Source organism: Temnothorax americanus, unplaced genomic scaffold (assembly GCF_048541705.1).
Source record: "Temnothorax americanus isolate GAGA-0224 unplaced genomic scaffold, ASM4854170v1 Scaffold14, whole genome shotgun sequence".
NCBI classification, from domain to species: Eukaryota; Metazoa; Arthropoda; class Insecta; order Hymenoptera; family Formicidae; genus Temnothorax; species Temnothorax americanus.
In genome coordinates, this window is record NW_027509275.1 from 3,985,057 (window position 1) to 4,001,108 (window position 16,052).

Sequence of the window (16,052 nt, forward strand, 5' to 3'; positions counted from 1 at the left end):
AATAATGTCATTTATTTTGTAGCGTACGTGTAGCATTCATACCGAATCATCAGTCTCGATGGAACTGATTTACCGTTTTAATCGAAGGTTTGCCTCGAGGACGAGGACGTTGGGGTTACGTTGCCGCTGACGTAAACAGAAACGCAGAGATGAGAAAAATTGCCGATACGCTGCTTACGCACGATCGCGCGACACGTGATATTCCGATAATATCCGATTCCTGTTATCAATTCTCGAGTGAGATCGCGCGATGGTCGATATCGTTCGACAATAATTAATTCTCGCGTCTCTCTCGCGCCGAAATCCGATGCGAAGCGCGATATTCCTTCGCGTTTCGAGAACATTGACGGCGCGGAACTCGATCATTCTTTCGCGTAGCACGCGCATCGGACAATTAAGTACGCTAGACGTCGCGATGGCTCAACGAATCTTCAAAGGCTATAACGATCACTATAATGGCATTACGATCGACTCGGTTGAAGAAGCCTGTGACAATAAAATATTCGCACAGCGTCTCAAAGGTAGAGACCTAGAGACGCATCCTTTTCGCCCCCCTTTTCTCGTATCTTTTCCTCATATCCATACAGATGCGATTAATTATATTGTATACATATAACTATTACATACATATACGTATATTGTCGTATTATAAAAGGAATATAATTAGATGTTGTGTAAAGAAATTTCGAACAACTTCTCTTTCTCTTCGAGCTCGCTAAACTTTCTAATAAAACAAAATCACTTATACATAGTTAAGTATTGTTTCTCCATCGAGAGTTTTTAAATTCAATGTTTGTTAAAAATGCTATTGAAGGAATGAATTTGATACTATAGTAGCATGCATTTTAAGAACATACTAGTTAGAAGGAATATAAACACACATATAACTTATAAATATCTTTATAGATTCTTTAGAGCAATGGACAAGGGACAAAAAACGCACTATATGGTTTCGCGTGCACATCCCGCATACCGAGTGGGTCCCGATATTAACGGGGAACGGATTCATCTTCCATCATGCGAAAGAAGAATATGTCATGTTATATCGTTGGTTGCCCACCGACGAGGAATGTAATGTCCCGAAATATGCGCATACATTTTTAGGCGTTGGTGCATTTGTGTTCAACAAGGATACTGGTGAAATACTTGTCATTAAAGAAAGATATGCTTCTACTAAAGCAAGCTGGAAGCTTCCTGGAGGCTACGTAGAGCCAGGTATCTTAATAGAAGCTATTGCGTGCCTCGTACATCAGTATTGCAATGGTACTTTGCACCATTATACATGTGCACGTATATTTATGATTGTCAGGAGAGAATATTGAAACGGCAGCCAAGAGAGAAGTTCTGGAAGAGACGGGAATTCAGGCAGACTTCAAATGTTTAATATCCTTTAGACACGGGCACGATTATTCCTTTGGATGCTCGGACATATACATGATCGCATATCTAACACCTCAGAATTTTGAAATTGACAAATGCAAACGGGAGATATCTGAATGCAAATGGATGAAGGTAGAAGTTGTACCACGAAATTAATTTCTCATATTGCCAAAAATCAAGAATTATATTTATATTTGTACATGATCTTATAACAAAACCTGCAAGCGTCATACTTGTTCGATATAACAATTAAATGTATTACGATACTACTAATACGTGGCGCATCTGTACCCCGAAGTATACCGAACATAATTGCTTCAATTTACAAATTTCTATTATTTTTCTAGCTAAGCGAATTCATGCAACATCCAGAAGTACATGCAAATAATAAAACTTTGGCAACAAAAACAATAGATTTTCTTCGACATCAAATGGGTATGGTTGTAAATTATGGAATACATCCCCTCACAAAAAAGCAAATATGTGTGTACAGTGTGGAGAATACAGACATTGGAGATACATCTGTAGAATAAACTGTCTATTTTTAGAAAAAAATGATGTGTATATATAGAATGAAATATTAGAGATTTTAATTCCAATAATGTGAAAAAATACGCACAAAAAGTTCTTTTGTTACTACCATTACTATAGAAATGAAATATACAAGATAATAATAGGTAATAATATAATTAAATAACGATATTAAGAGCTATTAAATAATAATATAAATTAAGGATTCAATTTATTGTCTAACAAATTATATTGATCTAAAGTTATATTAATTTGAAGAAGACTTATTTTATACTATATCACATATATCACAATACGTTAATTAAGTTTTTGTGTTATAGTTATTAATATCCTTTTTGGTTATCTCACAATTATTGTTAACGTGATATGTGCTAACAAACTGCCTTAAGGTAAGTTTTATCTTATTTGCATGATTACATCTTGAGTATTTTTATAGAAAATAATACACTTATAAACGTCACAGCGTAATGTTCTATCATCGTTCAATTTATAATAACGTTAGAAACGTGTGACTAACTTTAAATATGTCGACATGGCCATAAATTCGGATTTTTATACAAAATTAATGACGAACGATAGAAAAAACTGTAAATATATTTCTGCCAATTGTTGTAAACGGTAAGCATAAGTTCTGTCAATTAGCATTTTAATCAGATTACCCATGAGGAATTATAGAATTTAGCGTAATGAGCGTTACCACTGTGGCAGTAATAGGTGGCATACACCATTGATAAAAGGACGGATGCGGAGCTGCTGTCATGGAAAGAATGACCCAACTCGTGAAACGTAATATGTTGCTTAATAGAAGCGAGCGATATCCCTTATGATTAGGAGAAATCTGTACGATACCTAATGTACCGCATGCAGCTAATATTGTCCAACTTGTCGCAAGAACAGGATCTTCCGTAGAGAGTCTCATATCGTAGCTGTAATGAAAAAGTCCACTTTTGTTAACTATTTTTATAAAATTTACGACTTTATAACTAAGAATCTTGTTTTCTTATTGCAGTCATATTAAATTATGACGATGATTAATTAACTTTTTTCGCTTCTATTACAATTTAATATTATTGTAGTGAAAAAAACAGAAACCTTAAATTGAGAATTTTAGTAGATTTTAGTAGAATTAGAATTTAATACCTGAAATTTTTCGCCCAAACTAGGACAGATGGAATTGCTGGGAGTGCAGCAAAACTATACAGCAAAAACAGGATAAGATGATTATATATCTCTCGACTGATACTTCTATCGCTTTCTTCTTCGCTCTTTGTACTCTTCCAACGTTTAAACCAATTGAAATGTTGGAGTGGGGCCATTAATATGCCCTCTAAATAATCTTCGTACATCCTTGTTAACTTCAAGAAATAAAGAAATACCGAGACGAGCATACCAAGAGCGCCACATGTTGTTGGAATCAGAGATAATACGAGAACAGTTGTAATAAATGGCAACTGATTTAGACCGCTCAATAACCAGTCTGACCATGTTATTGAGAACGCTATTGCACGTGCTAAGAACCTATAAAAATACGACTTTCATGAAAATATTTTAATCGTTACCGATCAAATTGACCACGTTTTCAGTATGCATTTAATACAAGAGAATATTTTTATTTTAATATAAATAAAAAAAACCTGTACCTGACAGCTATTCCATGTGCGACAGAACCGAGAAATATGACGGAGCAACATACGCCAATGGCAGATACACCAATGATACATAAAGCAATGCAGGTTTCGTACGTAACGTTGAAGAAAAAGGACAACATTACGGTAATGACTATTGTCGGTAGCGTATCCGAACCGTAATGTATCTTTATAGAGACAAAAAGTAGGAGTAAACTCATAACGGCCATGTAAAGCAATGGCCAACGGTCTCGTATTCTACAAGAAACCTTGTCGACGATTCCTCCAGGTTGAATATTAATCATATAAGTGCATTCTGGTTCTAATGTCACTCTTAAACTTGCCGTGTCATTGGGACGTCCGTAGAGTGTCTGCATTTTCATCGTTTTCGGACCATCGTCTCTGCATAGTAATTAAATATAGAAAGGGCTTATATGAAGCTCGATTTATTGCGATAAATACACTTACGTATTCGTGAAGATTTTCGTTTGAGTCGATCCTACATTCGACGACTCTAGTAACTCGACAATAGCGTGATGCTCAAGACAATTCGGCGATTTCAACTCGATTGTTACCGCGTCTATGACGTTGGAAAGTGTTACGTAATATCTCACACTTCCCTTGACGGTTTCAATCAAATTCGGTCCACGAAAGCCAAATAGATATTTAGGATGTAAGAATCTATTTCTTGTAGATTCGATTCGATCGTTGTAAAAATAGGAATCGAAGCTGATTGTAAGGTATTTCTCCAAATCATCTGGAGTTATTCTCACAATGGCATGCGTAACGTGCGGATATCTTATCTCTTTTAGCTCTAGATCAATGGTCCTTCTCGGTCGATATGACGGATCGGGTAAAAGTCTTGTCTTATTTGTCAAATTCCAACCCCATTCACTGAAAGCACATATTATTGATCAGTAAATAATAATTTCCTTTTGGTAGGAATATGTAATTCAATGTTACCAAATTTGTTTTTGGCCTTGTTTTTTTAATGCTGAGCATACAAACAGCCAATTTTGGTTTTCTAAATTTATCGCATCAATGGTTAAGAAGTCAGATTTGTGAAATAGTTCCACCGCAAGATATATAGCAGACGATTTTTTAACTCCGTTCTTATTATTCCAGACATACTGTTGAGGTATATTCACCCATTCGGCATCGGCTTCGAATTTAATTTTTTCCGTATAACGATACAGTTTCTTGCCCGAAGTATGCTAAAATTGCAATTTTATGCATTAAAATTCATTAATGTTTTAGGACGTTTAAGATTATTAAATATTTTTTTTTGCATCAACAAAGAGCACGCGAGCAATCGTAAACTCCGACTTTGGCATCAACAATAATCACTTACTTGTAAAAAGTGATAGGACAGAGACTCCATCTTTAAATCAGGATTCGATGTAATTTTAGGTGGCTTTTCCAAACGTTCTACGGAATCAAACAACGAACGCACAATTGTGAATACGAGTTGTTTACACCACAGAATACTCAAATGATCTGTCGATTTCCAAACGACTGGTATACTCGTAGAAAGAACATTTATATCAGCTGTACGATCAAAAGTTTGCGCAGCAGGTACAAGTATATCGCGCGGTCCACCTCCAATCGATACTACCTTCACTCCCGCATCCTTAATTTTGTGCAGATGTCTTTCCAGTTCACGATAATAATTGGCAAGGACACTATCCAGAACTAAAGAGGGAGTATGAGGGGAAGCCAAGTTTATTATCATACTTGCAAACGAAGCGTTCATATTTGGTGCTAGCAACAGAGCACCTTTCGCTACAATACCACCCTGAAAGAGATGTCAGTTAATTTCAATCATTCTCTATAACATATATCTGCGTTTCTTACCATAGAATGACCGATCAACACAACATTGTCCATCTTGCCCTTGTACAAAGCTAATATTGCCTTTATGCAATGCGATACGTACACAGTTTGTTCCATAAGCACACCTTGCATTAATAAATTACAATAATTAATATTACGTGGGTCGCGATATATTAATACATATTTTTTGTAAAATTATTTTTTCACGTGTACCTCCATACAATGCAGAATAATCCTTACTAAACGAAATAGTAAAAAAGTCAAAGTGGTAGGGATACTTTCGGCTTTTTCTTAAACTTACCGAAGCAATAGATCGTACTAAAATGAAAGGAAAAATGTAAATACGTAGATTTAAATATCTGTCTTACACAATGATGAAACGTCATCATTAAATTAATATTAACATATTAATAAAGTGATGTAAACCTTGTTCGTGAGATCCAGCATTGCCTGGTATGAAAAGAACCGGTATACCAGAAAAGTGCATTCTTCTTAATTTTTCCGTTAGAAAACCTTCTCCATAGGCATACAATCCAAATCGCGGATATTCATCTTCTAAATCATCTTTCAAAGATATTCTCTGAAATATAATAAATTATTTCAAAATTAGCAAAAAAGTCATACATAATATAATATATATATATATTCAGTATTCCGTTTCAAATATTTTTCTTCTCTTATATTCGATAAACAAAAAAAATATACTCAAACAGAATAAATCACTTTTATTTCACCAGTTAAATAATAAACAACAATGGAAATATTAATCGACTCTACTGGCCATTATAAATTGTCAAGACAGCACGACCACAATTTGGTTCGATTTCTTTTAACCAAATAACAAAAAATATATCTTTCTCTTAAAAAAGAAAGCAAGTAGATATTTTTTTCAAGTTGAAAAGAACAAATACTTAGCGCAATGTGGAACAGGCAGATAAGAATTCGAGGTAGAATCCCTACTCTCACATAGCAGGCTATCTCCAATGAAAACTGGAGTAAAAAGTGAAACTCGCGTGTCCACGTACCACATACTGCGGATACTCGAACATGTACGTCATCTCGCATGTATTCTCCTCAAAATCGGTGACATATCTCGCAACTCCGAGAACGTAGAGCAGAGTGAGCATGATAAAAAACGGCACCAGCGAACCGTAGATCATTATCCGTTTTACGGACATCATTTTGAGTATCTCACCTCTCCCGAACCTTTAAATAGAAGATATTTATTACTTGATACAATTATCATTTGTCTCAATGCCGGCTCGATGCTGACATTTGTATCCTTTGAGACCGTTGGACGGCCTACCTTAATAGATAACAATTTAGGTGGTGACGCATGATGTAACGACACTTTACATAGGATAGGAAATACAGGAGCGTGTATGAATTTTCGCTAGAATACGACGGGATATCTGATGAAAGTAAAAATTATATATACCAGGCTGGATCCCTATCGTTTTCGTCGGCTTTCATCGCGTCTGTAGGTTATAATTTCTTCCGATATTCGAGAAAAACGTAAATTCGAATAAAATTTCAACACATGCGCGGCACGCGGCACTTGTTCGTTTTAGGTGCGCCCACTGCGCCCTCGGTGTTTCCGCGTTGAAAAATGAGGCAAGAGGTCCGTTCATTTTTGCGCGTCCCAAGTCCCAAGTCCCAAGTTTCTCTCGAGGTGGGTGTGGGTGGTCGAGTGCTGGGGACTTTCCTCGTAATCTGGGAACTAAAAGCTGGAGCTGGGAACAGTGGCCGAGATTTTTTCCCTCCGCGAAAAGATTCTCTTCCGTCCACTTCCTTCTTCTCATTTCCTGCGCGCGGCGCTGAGCCATGTGGCTGACCGGGCTGACGTGCTCTAACCGGCGAGGTACTTGAATTTGTTAATCTTACGTGACCATTTCTTTCTCAATTTATTCACGTTGAATATACGGATTCTCGTCCGATCACCGTGGTTGTTAAATAATGTTGAGTAAGACGGTACTGTCGCGCTGACTGCTGCGTCTCGAATCGCCGCGTGGTCGCGATCGAGCGGAGAAAAAAAGAGGGACATTACGCGTCAAGTGCACCGACTTGCACGAGGCAAATACAGACAGACACCTGGTACGCGACACGCGATACGCAATACGCATAGAAAATGAAACGAAAGAATTCGGATTCGCAAGTTGCGCGGAAGCAGAAGCGAAAGCGAGCCGACTCCGAGACGGAGACGACGGAATCGCCCAAGGAGTTCGACCCGAAGGAGCTGTCGAAGAAGCAAATTCTACAATGCGTCTCTGCGATTTTTCACTTGACTCGAGAACAGTTAAAAGAGACGAATAGTCTTCTCGCCGAGGAGGCTCGGCCGATATTCATACAAGTGACTAGCGTCAGAGTTCCGAAGATGCCTCGCAGACAGATGAGGGTGTAAGTAAATTTACCGACGCCATAGATCTTTATTTTACAATATTAAAACTTTACGTGATTATATCTTACAATAACCAATGGATCCTTATGAAATGTGTTCTGATTATAAACTCCATAATGACGATAACTCATATGTAGCAAAATATTGTTGTATTTTTGTCAAATTACTATTTAAAATTCTTATCTTTTTGTTTGCAGATTGTTGCCATATTCAACAGTGGCTCCAGACGATGAAATAGCTTTGTTCGTTTGCGATTTGGAGAGAGGAAGAAGAAAGGATTATGAGCCAACCGTAGAATACTACAGAGATCTGTTGCACAAGCATGGGTGCACTCGCGTGAATGAGATAATACCCATGAATCGTGTGAAGAACGAATTTGATCAATTTGAATTGAAGAAAAAGCTCCTAGGGAGTTACGACCACTTTCTTGTCGACGGTCGCATCGCCGGTCACGTGTCTCACTTGTTAGGAAAACACTTTATCAAGAAAAGGAAGCTGCCGACTTCGATCAGAATGGAAAGCAAAGACTTGAAGCACGAGATTGATTATGCATTGAGGAAAACCAGTATGCTGCTTCATTCTCACGGCGATACTCACTTGATGCAAATCGGGAACACATTCATGGACAAGAAAAAAATCCTGAAAAATATATTGGCTGCCTGTGAAAAACTGTCCAAAAACTATCCAGGCGGTTGGACAAACGTACGAGCTCTCCGACTAAAAAGCACAACCAGTCTGGCATTGCCTTTTTATATGACGTTAAGTAAGTCGTTGAAATATAGATTATTCAATTTATTAATAACGATATATGAACTGTTTTCTTAAACGGGTTTATGAATTTCAGAGAATAAAAACACGGTCAATCCACGTGAGATCGTGGTACAGCCAAAGAGACCGAAAGCTTACCGCGACGTGGAGGGAGAGCTTTCGACATTCGTACGCGATACCACGGTCATAGTTAAACCCGAAGGCACAGTTATCCTGAAAAAACATAGGAAGAAACGAACAAGTAAGAAAATCACAAAGGAAGAAACTGAGAATTGAAATAACATGATTCTGTTGTTACTTTACAATTTGAAATCTTGTAAAAAGAAGCAATCGCAAAAATTTTTTTAATACGTAATATTATGTATGTTATCTATAGTTAATATAAATTTAATTAACATTAAATATCATCTTCGTAGTATCTAACGTGTGATCGAGGGAGATTATTGTCCTCCGATATGAAGCATATTAAGTATTGTGCTAATTGTCGGAGGACATCTCTTAGGATACAGTTATTTGACGAATAAAGGCAGTTTGTTTATATTGCTTAACAAATGGTTTCTTTTTTATTAATATACCAGATTGCGTGCAAATATTTGAAATCGTGACGAAGGTTTTCCTACTGATGCAAGTGAGATCGATCAATACAAAATGGTCTGATCCTTCTTAGATATACTCTGATATCCATTAGCTGGCAACGTTGGCAAACTGTTGGCGACACCGTTAGCATTTTGCACGCTTTTGTACACATTTGTCGCGTCTACGACCACCTCGATTTCTTGGAAGTTCTGGAGTCTCTGAATGTCCTTGTCTCTTCTCAATCTGGTATCGGGCAACTTTCGTAGCTTCTGGATTTGATGCAAATTGAGATCCAACTCCTTGCAGCACAGACACAACAGAGCCTGATATGTCAACTCGCTTCGCGGTAATTCCACCTCTATGAAATCTGGATCCGCTGTATTGGCGACCCGGATTTTCAGTACCAATTCTAAAAATACATATTCTTAAAAATTTCTTCCTCAAACATCCTATTATTTTAAGTAACAAATAACTGTCGCACTACTAAAGAAATTTATATCGATTTATCGAACCGTCTTGAAATGACGCGACGAGTCTGCTTTTGTCGTATATATTATTTCTAACTTTTGAAGAGTTTGCAGGAGCGCGCAGAAACTCCGATGCGGGATACGTAACCGCGCGTAACGACGAATCATACGTGAAATCATCGCTTAGAAGATACAAAATCTGTTGGTTGCTGCAGACAGACGCTGGGGTGTCGCCCATATCGGATCGCAGATTTTTATCGGCACCATTTTTCAAGAGCAAGGCAACAATGTCCAAGTATCCCTCTTTACACGCCCAGTGTAGGGCGGTCCTTCGGAAGCACGAATGAACGAATGCGTTATTGGAAGCATCTCGATAAGTAGATCTAACTTTTACATTGGCATTAGAGGGTGACTTTCCCGCGCAATAGAGCGCGAGTTCTCCGTTCAATAAATATTTCAAGCATAAACTTTATACATGATTTAAGAAGAAAATGGGAAATAAATGTAAGTGGACGAGTCCTGCTTCTGTTAAGGTAGGTCAAAGCAAAGCTGGAATAAGTACCATCCGCTGCCATCTCGCGCGTTTACGTCGACGCCTACGTTCAAGAGATCGTGCACGCCATCCGCATCGCCGAGGCAAACCCTTTCCCTCAGACGCTCTTCGAGTATTCTTTCCATTTTGTAACGTTTTTACACGCACCGCGTTATGGTACGTCACATATTTGTAACGATTTTACACCCGAGCGAGGCAACTCGAAAATGGGAGTACCAAATATGCAGCAAGATTCTAACGCGCCGTCTCGAAAAACAAGTTCGATAGGGCTGAGGGGTGAGGGCGGTGAGGGCTCCTCTATTCTAGATTACAGAATCGTTGGAATCGTGTTGTCACTGTTATCGCTCTATTCCGTTCTTCCATCTCCACGAAGTTCACCGTTCACTCCAGTCCAGTACTCCACTCCGAAGTCCGACGACACGGCACGTGTGTCACTTTGTGGTTTGTGGCACACAGCCAACCGCAGGACGAGAGTTCTGGATAAAATCGTCTGCATTGGTCGTCAGCGCGAGCGGCAAGGCCAATCGGAGCCCGACCTGCCCGACCAACACCGTGAAGACGATTGCGCGTTCCCTCTCGAGTCTCGCTCTCGGATGCGCCGGGATCGGGATGCGCCATGCGCGGCGGTTGGTAGCCGTCGCTAGATCTTTCATTATCATATATTTTCCCGCACGCACACTGTCGCAAGTCGCAAGTGTTAACATTCATACACCTGCGAGCTGTTTAAGGCAGTGCAGACTCATCGCCGAAAAAATCTCTACCAAAACACCGTTTTATTCTTACCGTGGAGGACTACGCGGGGTTAATTTTGCGATTGCTTGACGTACGCCGCGCGCGACGAGTTCACCATCCTCGGCAATATGATTATAACGTTGAAAAACTTACAGCAGCAAACGTTCACGATAGAGATCGACTCGTCGCAAACTGTAAGTAAAATTGGGCGAGATCGAGCGACGGAGTCGACTTTTTGGGACGGTTAACGATTCAAATATTTCTTTCTTCTCACGTTATCAGGTCAAAGATCTCAAGGAGAAGATCGAGACGCAGAAAGGCTTCCCCGCCGAGCATCAAAAGTTGATATACGCTGGTAAGGAACGCGGTTAAATAACCTAATTTATCGGGAACGTTACCCGGGGGGGCGCCCGGCGTGTTCGTCCACGCCAGTCCACGCGGCTGAACGAGAATCCGCGTTCTAATCGAACGATAAATTCCGCGCGGCCCACATACGTTTAAATATAGCTTCCTCGCGATAGGAATGATCTTGCATAAACGCTCATAGGTTATGTTTCCAATTCGCACACGTCGAGAGCTGTCGAAAGCTACGATGCATTTTTTTTTTTTGCTCTCGAGATCGTAACGATGTGCAAACGTTTGCAGGGAAAATATTAGCGGACGAGCAGCCCTTAACGGAATATAATATCGATGAGAAGAAATTTATAGTTGTTATGGTAACGAAGCCTAAAGCTGGAGCTACGCTTAAAACAAGTGAAGAGCAGCGCGCGGAGGGTGATAAGAAGGAAGAGTCTACTAGGTAACTTGAAGATTGCGACACTTTTGCGCGTAAGGCGCGACGAAAATGTCGCTTGTTGTAAAATATTCATTATATCAGTTGTGATAAGCAACGGAACCATTTGTCGAATATCGTTAAGAGGACAAACTATTCTTTTTCGAATTATGTTCGGAGTAGAAACCAGGACACCTCGTTCTTTATATTTCTGTTATAGCTCGGCAACTACGCAACCTAGTTCAAACCCTAATGTTCAGGATACTACACGAGCAGCCAGTAACGTGCAAGAGCAACCCGCGGCAGCTGCGGCAGCTGCGCCAGCGGCTGGTCAGGCGGAAAGTGCCTTGCTAATGGGAGAGGATTATAACGCTATGGTGAACAACATCATGGATATGGGGTGCGTATGAAGAAGAGTGAAGCACTTCGATATACAATTTGTTAATACTTACGTGATATTTTTGTCATTTGAATTAGGTATGAACGCGAACAGGTTGTACAGGCGTTACGTGCAAGTTTTAACAACCCTGATAGAGCTGTCGAGTATCTTCTAACGGGTATACCGGCGCAACTTTTCGAGGATCCACCTGAAGATCCGCCGGAAGCCCAAGAGCAACTTCAGGATCAAAGTCCAGATCCGTTGGCCTTTTTGCGTTTGCAGCCACAATTTCAGCAAATGCGTCAGGTCATTCAGCAGAATCCAGCGCTGCTGAACAGTCTTCTTCAGCAAATCGGTTCCACTAATCCTGCCCTTTTACAGCTTATTTCTCAAAATCAAGAAGCGTTTGTACGCATGCTCAACGAACCTGGTTAGTTCAGACGCGTGTGCTCAAAAAATCATCTATTGTGACTGATAATATAATAATAATAATCATAATAATAATTATTATTATTTAATAACATTGATAACTTATATAACTCGTATGGTTTTTTCTCGTACAGTGGAACCTACTACGGGAACGGGGGCGCGAGTTTTGCCAGCATCTGGAGGAGGCGTAGCACCCGCAGCTGCAGCTGCAGCGGGAGGTGCTGTGAATGGTGGGGCTGGCACTGGCGCAGCAGCGGCCGTAGGATCCGGTTTAATACAGATAACACCACAGGACAGAGAAGCTATCGAGAGGTTGAAGGCGTTAGGTTTCCCAGAACATTTAGTCGTACAAGCATATTTCGCCTGTGAAAAGAACGAAAATCTCGCTGCTAACTTCCTACTTTCGCAAAACCTCGACGACTGAATCGCTCATCTGATTTTATGCGGCGTTTCGAATAAAGAACAGGACTGACAGAGGGTGGATGATCGCACCATTATCATTTTTACCTTACAATAATCATCTTTATTTTGTATATAGATATATACACAATATCTGTGCTATTTTATTTGTTGTGTAGATAAAAACCCTGGTGTGTTTGGTAAGCGCGATTGAATCTTAAGATAAGCGCATACCGTAACATTACATATATGTCAACTCTTAAGCATTGTTTCATACTTTTAAAAACATTTCATTTAATATGTAACACATGTTTATGAGAGAAAGAATTGTTGCTTACGGCAGACGGTGTTATAAAATCCATCCTTACAGCCTACGAGTGCTCTAAGATATTTCTTTAATATATATGGAGCAATATATATATATATATATATATATATATATATATATATATATATATATATATATAATTGCATTTTTATATGAGAAAGCCTTACGAGCCTTAATCTGCAGAAAAATATCTTGCGGTAGTTACATATTGAGGGTCGAGCATATATAAATTGAAGATGTGTTCACTCTCGCGTTAAGGTATGTTTTATACATATCTAAATGTTCGCATGTAAGTATAATGAGTGCATTTTGTACATTTCTTGGCTTTCTGATATAAAAATTATAGAATGCATCTGTTTGGGCATGTGTACTTGCGTATATTCGTATTTATGTATGTATGTACAAAGAGATTTTCTACTTTTAAATGATAATATCGCTAAATTGACTTAAATGTTAAAAAGCTCTCTTGCTTGTCACAATTCAGTAAATTGTAACAGGGTGTAAAAAAAAAGTAACTTGTCATATATATATATATATGTATATAATTTTATTCTTAATCTTTGGATCTTGATATCTTCAAAATGTCATAATAAGTTTTTACTAGTGGTGCGATGTTTTTTGCCTATAAAATTAATTAGAATGTAATTGAAGTAAAACAGTTGAAATACTATGAATAATCTTGAAATTATAAACGTCTGAATATTAATTATTACGTATATTATTACAGAATTCCATTAGAGATAGACTATGAGACAAAGTATTATAAACTATTCCAAACGTGACTTGCCTGATTGTATCTTTCCTTGCAGCATAAAGCAATATTAACATTTTTTTTTACACAAAGAACAATTCAAACGATAACTTGTGAGTCACATAACGACATACATACGTATGTACGTATTTATGCATGTTACATAAGTAGGAAATTCTTAATTCTTAAATTTGTACCATACAGTTACTTATTAATATCATTAAAACAATAAATATTGAACAATTTTCATCGCTCTTACATATATTTAGTGCAAAAACAATATAAAGAATTATTCGTAGGAGGGTTGTAGTAACAATTACATAAAATTCCAATCTGTTTGTTATATTGACTCAAAATTTTATCCCCCCTTTTTTTTTAATAAAAATAGAGAAATTATTAATAGAGAAGAACCGCTGTTAAAACAACACATTCTCTGTTGTGTGCTCAACACACTTGTAATACATAGTATAAATGAATAAATTACGATTTTCACAAATGCAAATTAGTCCATTATATTACTATCGATAAGTAATTTTATAGAAAATTTAAACACATGAATTTTGATTTCGTTCTCCAATGCTCTATAAAGACCGTTATACACGAAGATATCTAAATATAAAAGTGCAAAAGCTATAACACTTTAAAATATATAACTAATGTACATTCCCTCAAAAATGTGAGATTAACATAAGCTATTTTATTGGTCAAAATGTACATTATGCTTCCGTCATTAAATAACTTCACGTATAATAGCTTTTTGTATGCAAAGTAAATGCCAATGTAAAGTAGTACAAGCGACCAAATTTGCTGTTAAAGTATTAAAACGCAGTTCACATATATGTAATCATGTTTGCAAATCCTGTTTGCAATATTGCAGTTTATAACATCATAAATTTTGCAAATAAGATTTATAAATATGTACCATGTTTTGTATATATATACAAAAAACTTGAAAAAAGTTTAAATGTAGAAAATTAAACATGTTCAAATATGTACACGCTAGAAAAGTTAACGTCTTTTTATTTTATTTTATACTATTTACAGGAGTTTTAAGAAGTTGAAGAAATATTTGTCCCTCGTAATGTTACACCTTTCCTCTGAAGATCCTTTTTGGCTTCTTCTATTTGCTAAAAGAGCGACAACAGAATTAGATAACAATATTGCTTATATAATTATATCTTTTTAGATAAAAGAGAAACCAACTTGCTGAAGTTCAATGGCTGCACTTTCACAAGTATTAAAAGTGAATACTCTGTACAGGATGACAGTAACTGCATATAATCCAAAGAGAAATAAGGAAATGACTGGAAGAAAAAGTATAATTTTACGCCATTCCTTGACAAAAGCAGAGTCGCTTGTAATTGTAGCAAGCCACACGCCAAAAATCACCGTTCCACACGACAGCCACTCCAGTAGTTTTGTCATCTGTGAAAAAAATTACAATATTTTCCCATTATTTATCATCATCGTCGAGATGAAACGAAATGCTTATCGTAGAATTAATATATGTGATTCTTTAAAATAAATAAATTATGGAAATAATTGACATATACATAAATTCCATATTACGATACACACGTTTGACAAAAAAATTCAATATCAATTTTACTGGAATTTTTGTCGTTATCAAATATGATTATTAAATTGTTAATACGTTTTTATACATACTTTCTTCATCTTAACCTCAAAAATCTAGGAGACACGTACACACGGAAATAATATTAACATATTATCTTCTTCTTCTTTCTTTTGTGGCACCTGCCCTCGAACAAGGGTCAATACGGCCAATATCTTGTAATTTACGAGCAGAAGGGTTGGTGATGCGTTAACAAAGTCGGATGATGCAATGCAAAGTAGAGAGTGTATATTTTTGTGTGTGTGTGTGACGCGGTGTTGGGTCTTGAACGTTTTAGTATTGTTGGGAACTCGGGAATAAGAAATAATTGAAAGAGAAAGAGAGAGAATGTGATCTGTGTGAATATAAACAGTGAACTGTCAACAAACATATATACATATATATAACCCGTATCAGATTATGCATTTGAAATTACGTCTCTCAACCAATCGGAACGAAGAAATATCGAAATTGGACAATTCTCATATCTCTTTCAATTTTTAAATTAGGTTTGAG

General features: G+C 37.5%; 6 protein-coding genes across 7 annotated transcripts; 3 read left to right on the plus strand and 3 right to left on the minus strand.

The window, feature by feature from the left end:
• Positions 1-15: 15 nt before the first annotated feature.
• Positions 16-1,935, plus strand: LOC143894466 (nucleoside diphosphate-linked moiety X motif 6). Its single transcript, XM_077400755.1, has 4 exons — positions 16-521; positions 907-1,215; positions 1,310-1,512; positions 1,728-1,935. Exons 1-4 carry the CDS (start codon positions 308-310, stop codon positions 1,911-1,913), a joined length of 912 nt encoding a protein of 303 aa, XP_077256881.1. The 5' UTR covers positions 16-307; the 3' UTR covers positions 1,914-1,935.
• Pgap1 (GPI inositol-deacylase) lies at positions 1,546-6,973 on the minus strand. Of its 2 annotated transcripts, none has more exons than XM_077400733.1 (11): positions 6,808-6,973; positions 6,395-6,575; positions 5,796-5,949; positions 5,583-5,687; positions 5,391-5,494; positions 4,888-5,331; positions 4,500-4,750; positions 4,005-4,430; positions 3,552-3,938; positions 3,052-3,429; positions 1,546-2,837 (listed from the first exon to the last, which is right to left on the minus strand). In XM_077400733.1, the coding sequence occupies exons 1-11, from the start codon at positions 6,840-6,842 to the stop codon at positions 2,567-2,569; spliced, it is 2,736 nt and encodes a 911-aa protein (XP_077256859.1). In that variant the 5' UTR covers positions 6,843-6,973; the 3' UTR covers positions 1,546-2,566. The 2 variants fall into 2 exon arrangements, with proteins under 2 accessions (XP_077256859.1, XP_077256860.1); XM_077400734.1 differs by having other exon boundaries at positions 6,676-6,941.
• Positions 6,974-7,060: 87 nt separating this feature from the next.
• On the plus strand, positions 7,061-8,847 carry LOC143894465 (ribosomal L1 domain-containing protein CG13096). The gene is made up of 3 exons (XM_077400754.1): positions 7,061-7,766; positions 7,965-8,530; positions 8,612-8,847. The coding sequence occupies exons 1-3, from the start codon at positions 7,498-7,500 to the stop codon at positions 8,809-8,811; spliced, it is 1,035 nt and encodes a 344-aa protein (XP_077256880.1). The 5' UTR covers positions 7,061-7,497; the 3' UTR covers positions 8,812-8,847.
• Positions 8,848-9,072: 225 nt separating this feature from the next.
• LOC143894468 (ankyrin repeat domain-containing protein 40) lies at positions 9,073-10,591 on the minus strand. The gene is made up of 3 exons (XM_077400759.1): positions 10,141-10,591; positions 9,624-9,907; positions 9,073-9,520 (listed from the first exon to the last, which is right to left on the minus strand). Exons 1-3 carry the CDS (start codon positions 10,254-10,256, stop codon positions 9,174-9,176), a joined length of 747 nt encoding a protein of 248 aa, XP_077256885.1. The 5' UTR covers positions 10,257-10,591; the 3' UTR covers positions 9,073-9,173.
• Positions 10,592-10,757: 166 nt separating this feature from the next.
• Positions 10,758-14,423, plus strand: Rad23 (UV excision repair protein Rad23). The gene is made up of 6 exons (XM_077400743.1): positions 10,758-11,057; positions 11,146-11,218; positions 11,509-11,662; positions 11,856-12,035; positions 12,113-12,444; positions 12,578-14,423. Exons 1-6 carry the CDS (start codon positions 10,992-10,994, stop codon positions 12,865-12,867), a joined length of 1,095 nt encoding a protein of 364 aa, XP_077256869.1. The 5' UTR covers positions 10,758-10,991; the 3' UTR covers positions 12,868-14,423.
• A 501-nt stretch (positions 14,424-14,924) lies between these two features.
• Dpm3 (Dolichyl-phosphate mannosyltransferase subunit 3) lies at positions 14,925-15,818 on the minus strand. Its single transcript, XM_077400772.1, has 3 exons — positions 15,590-15,818; positions 15,125-15,346; positions 14,925-15,048 (listed from the first exon to the last, which is right to left on the minus strand). The coding sequence occupies exons 1-3, from the start codon at positions 15,596-15,598 to the stop codon at positions 14,971-14,973; spliced, it is 309 nt and encodes a 102-aa protein (XP_077256898.1). The 5' UTR covers positions 15,599-15,818; the 3' UTR covers positions 14,925-14,970.
• Between the last annotated feature and the right edge of the window lie 234 nt (positions 15,819-16,052).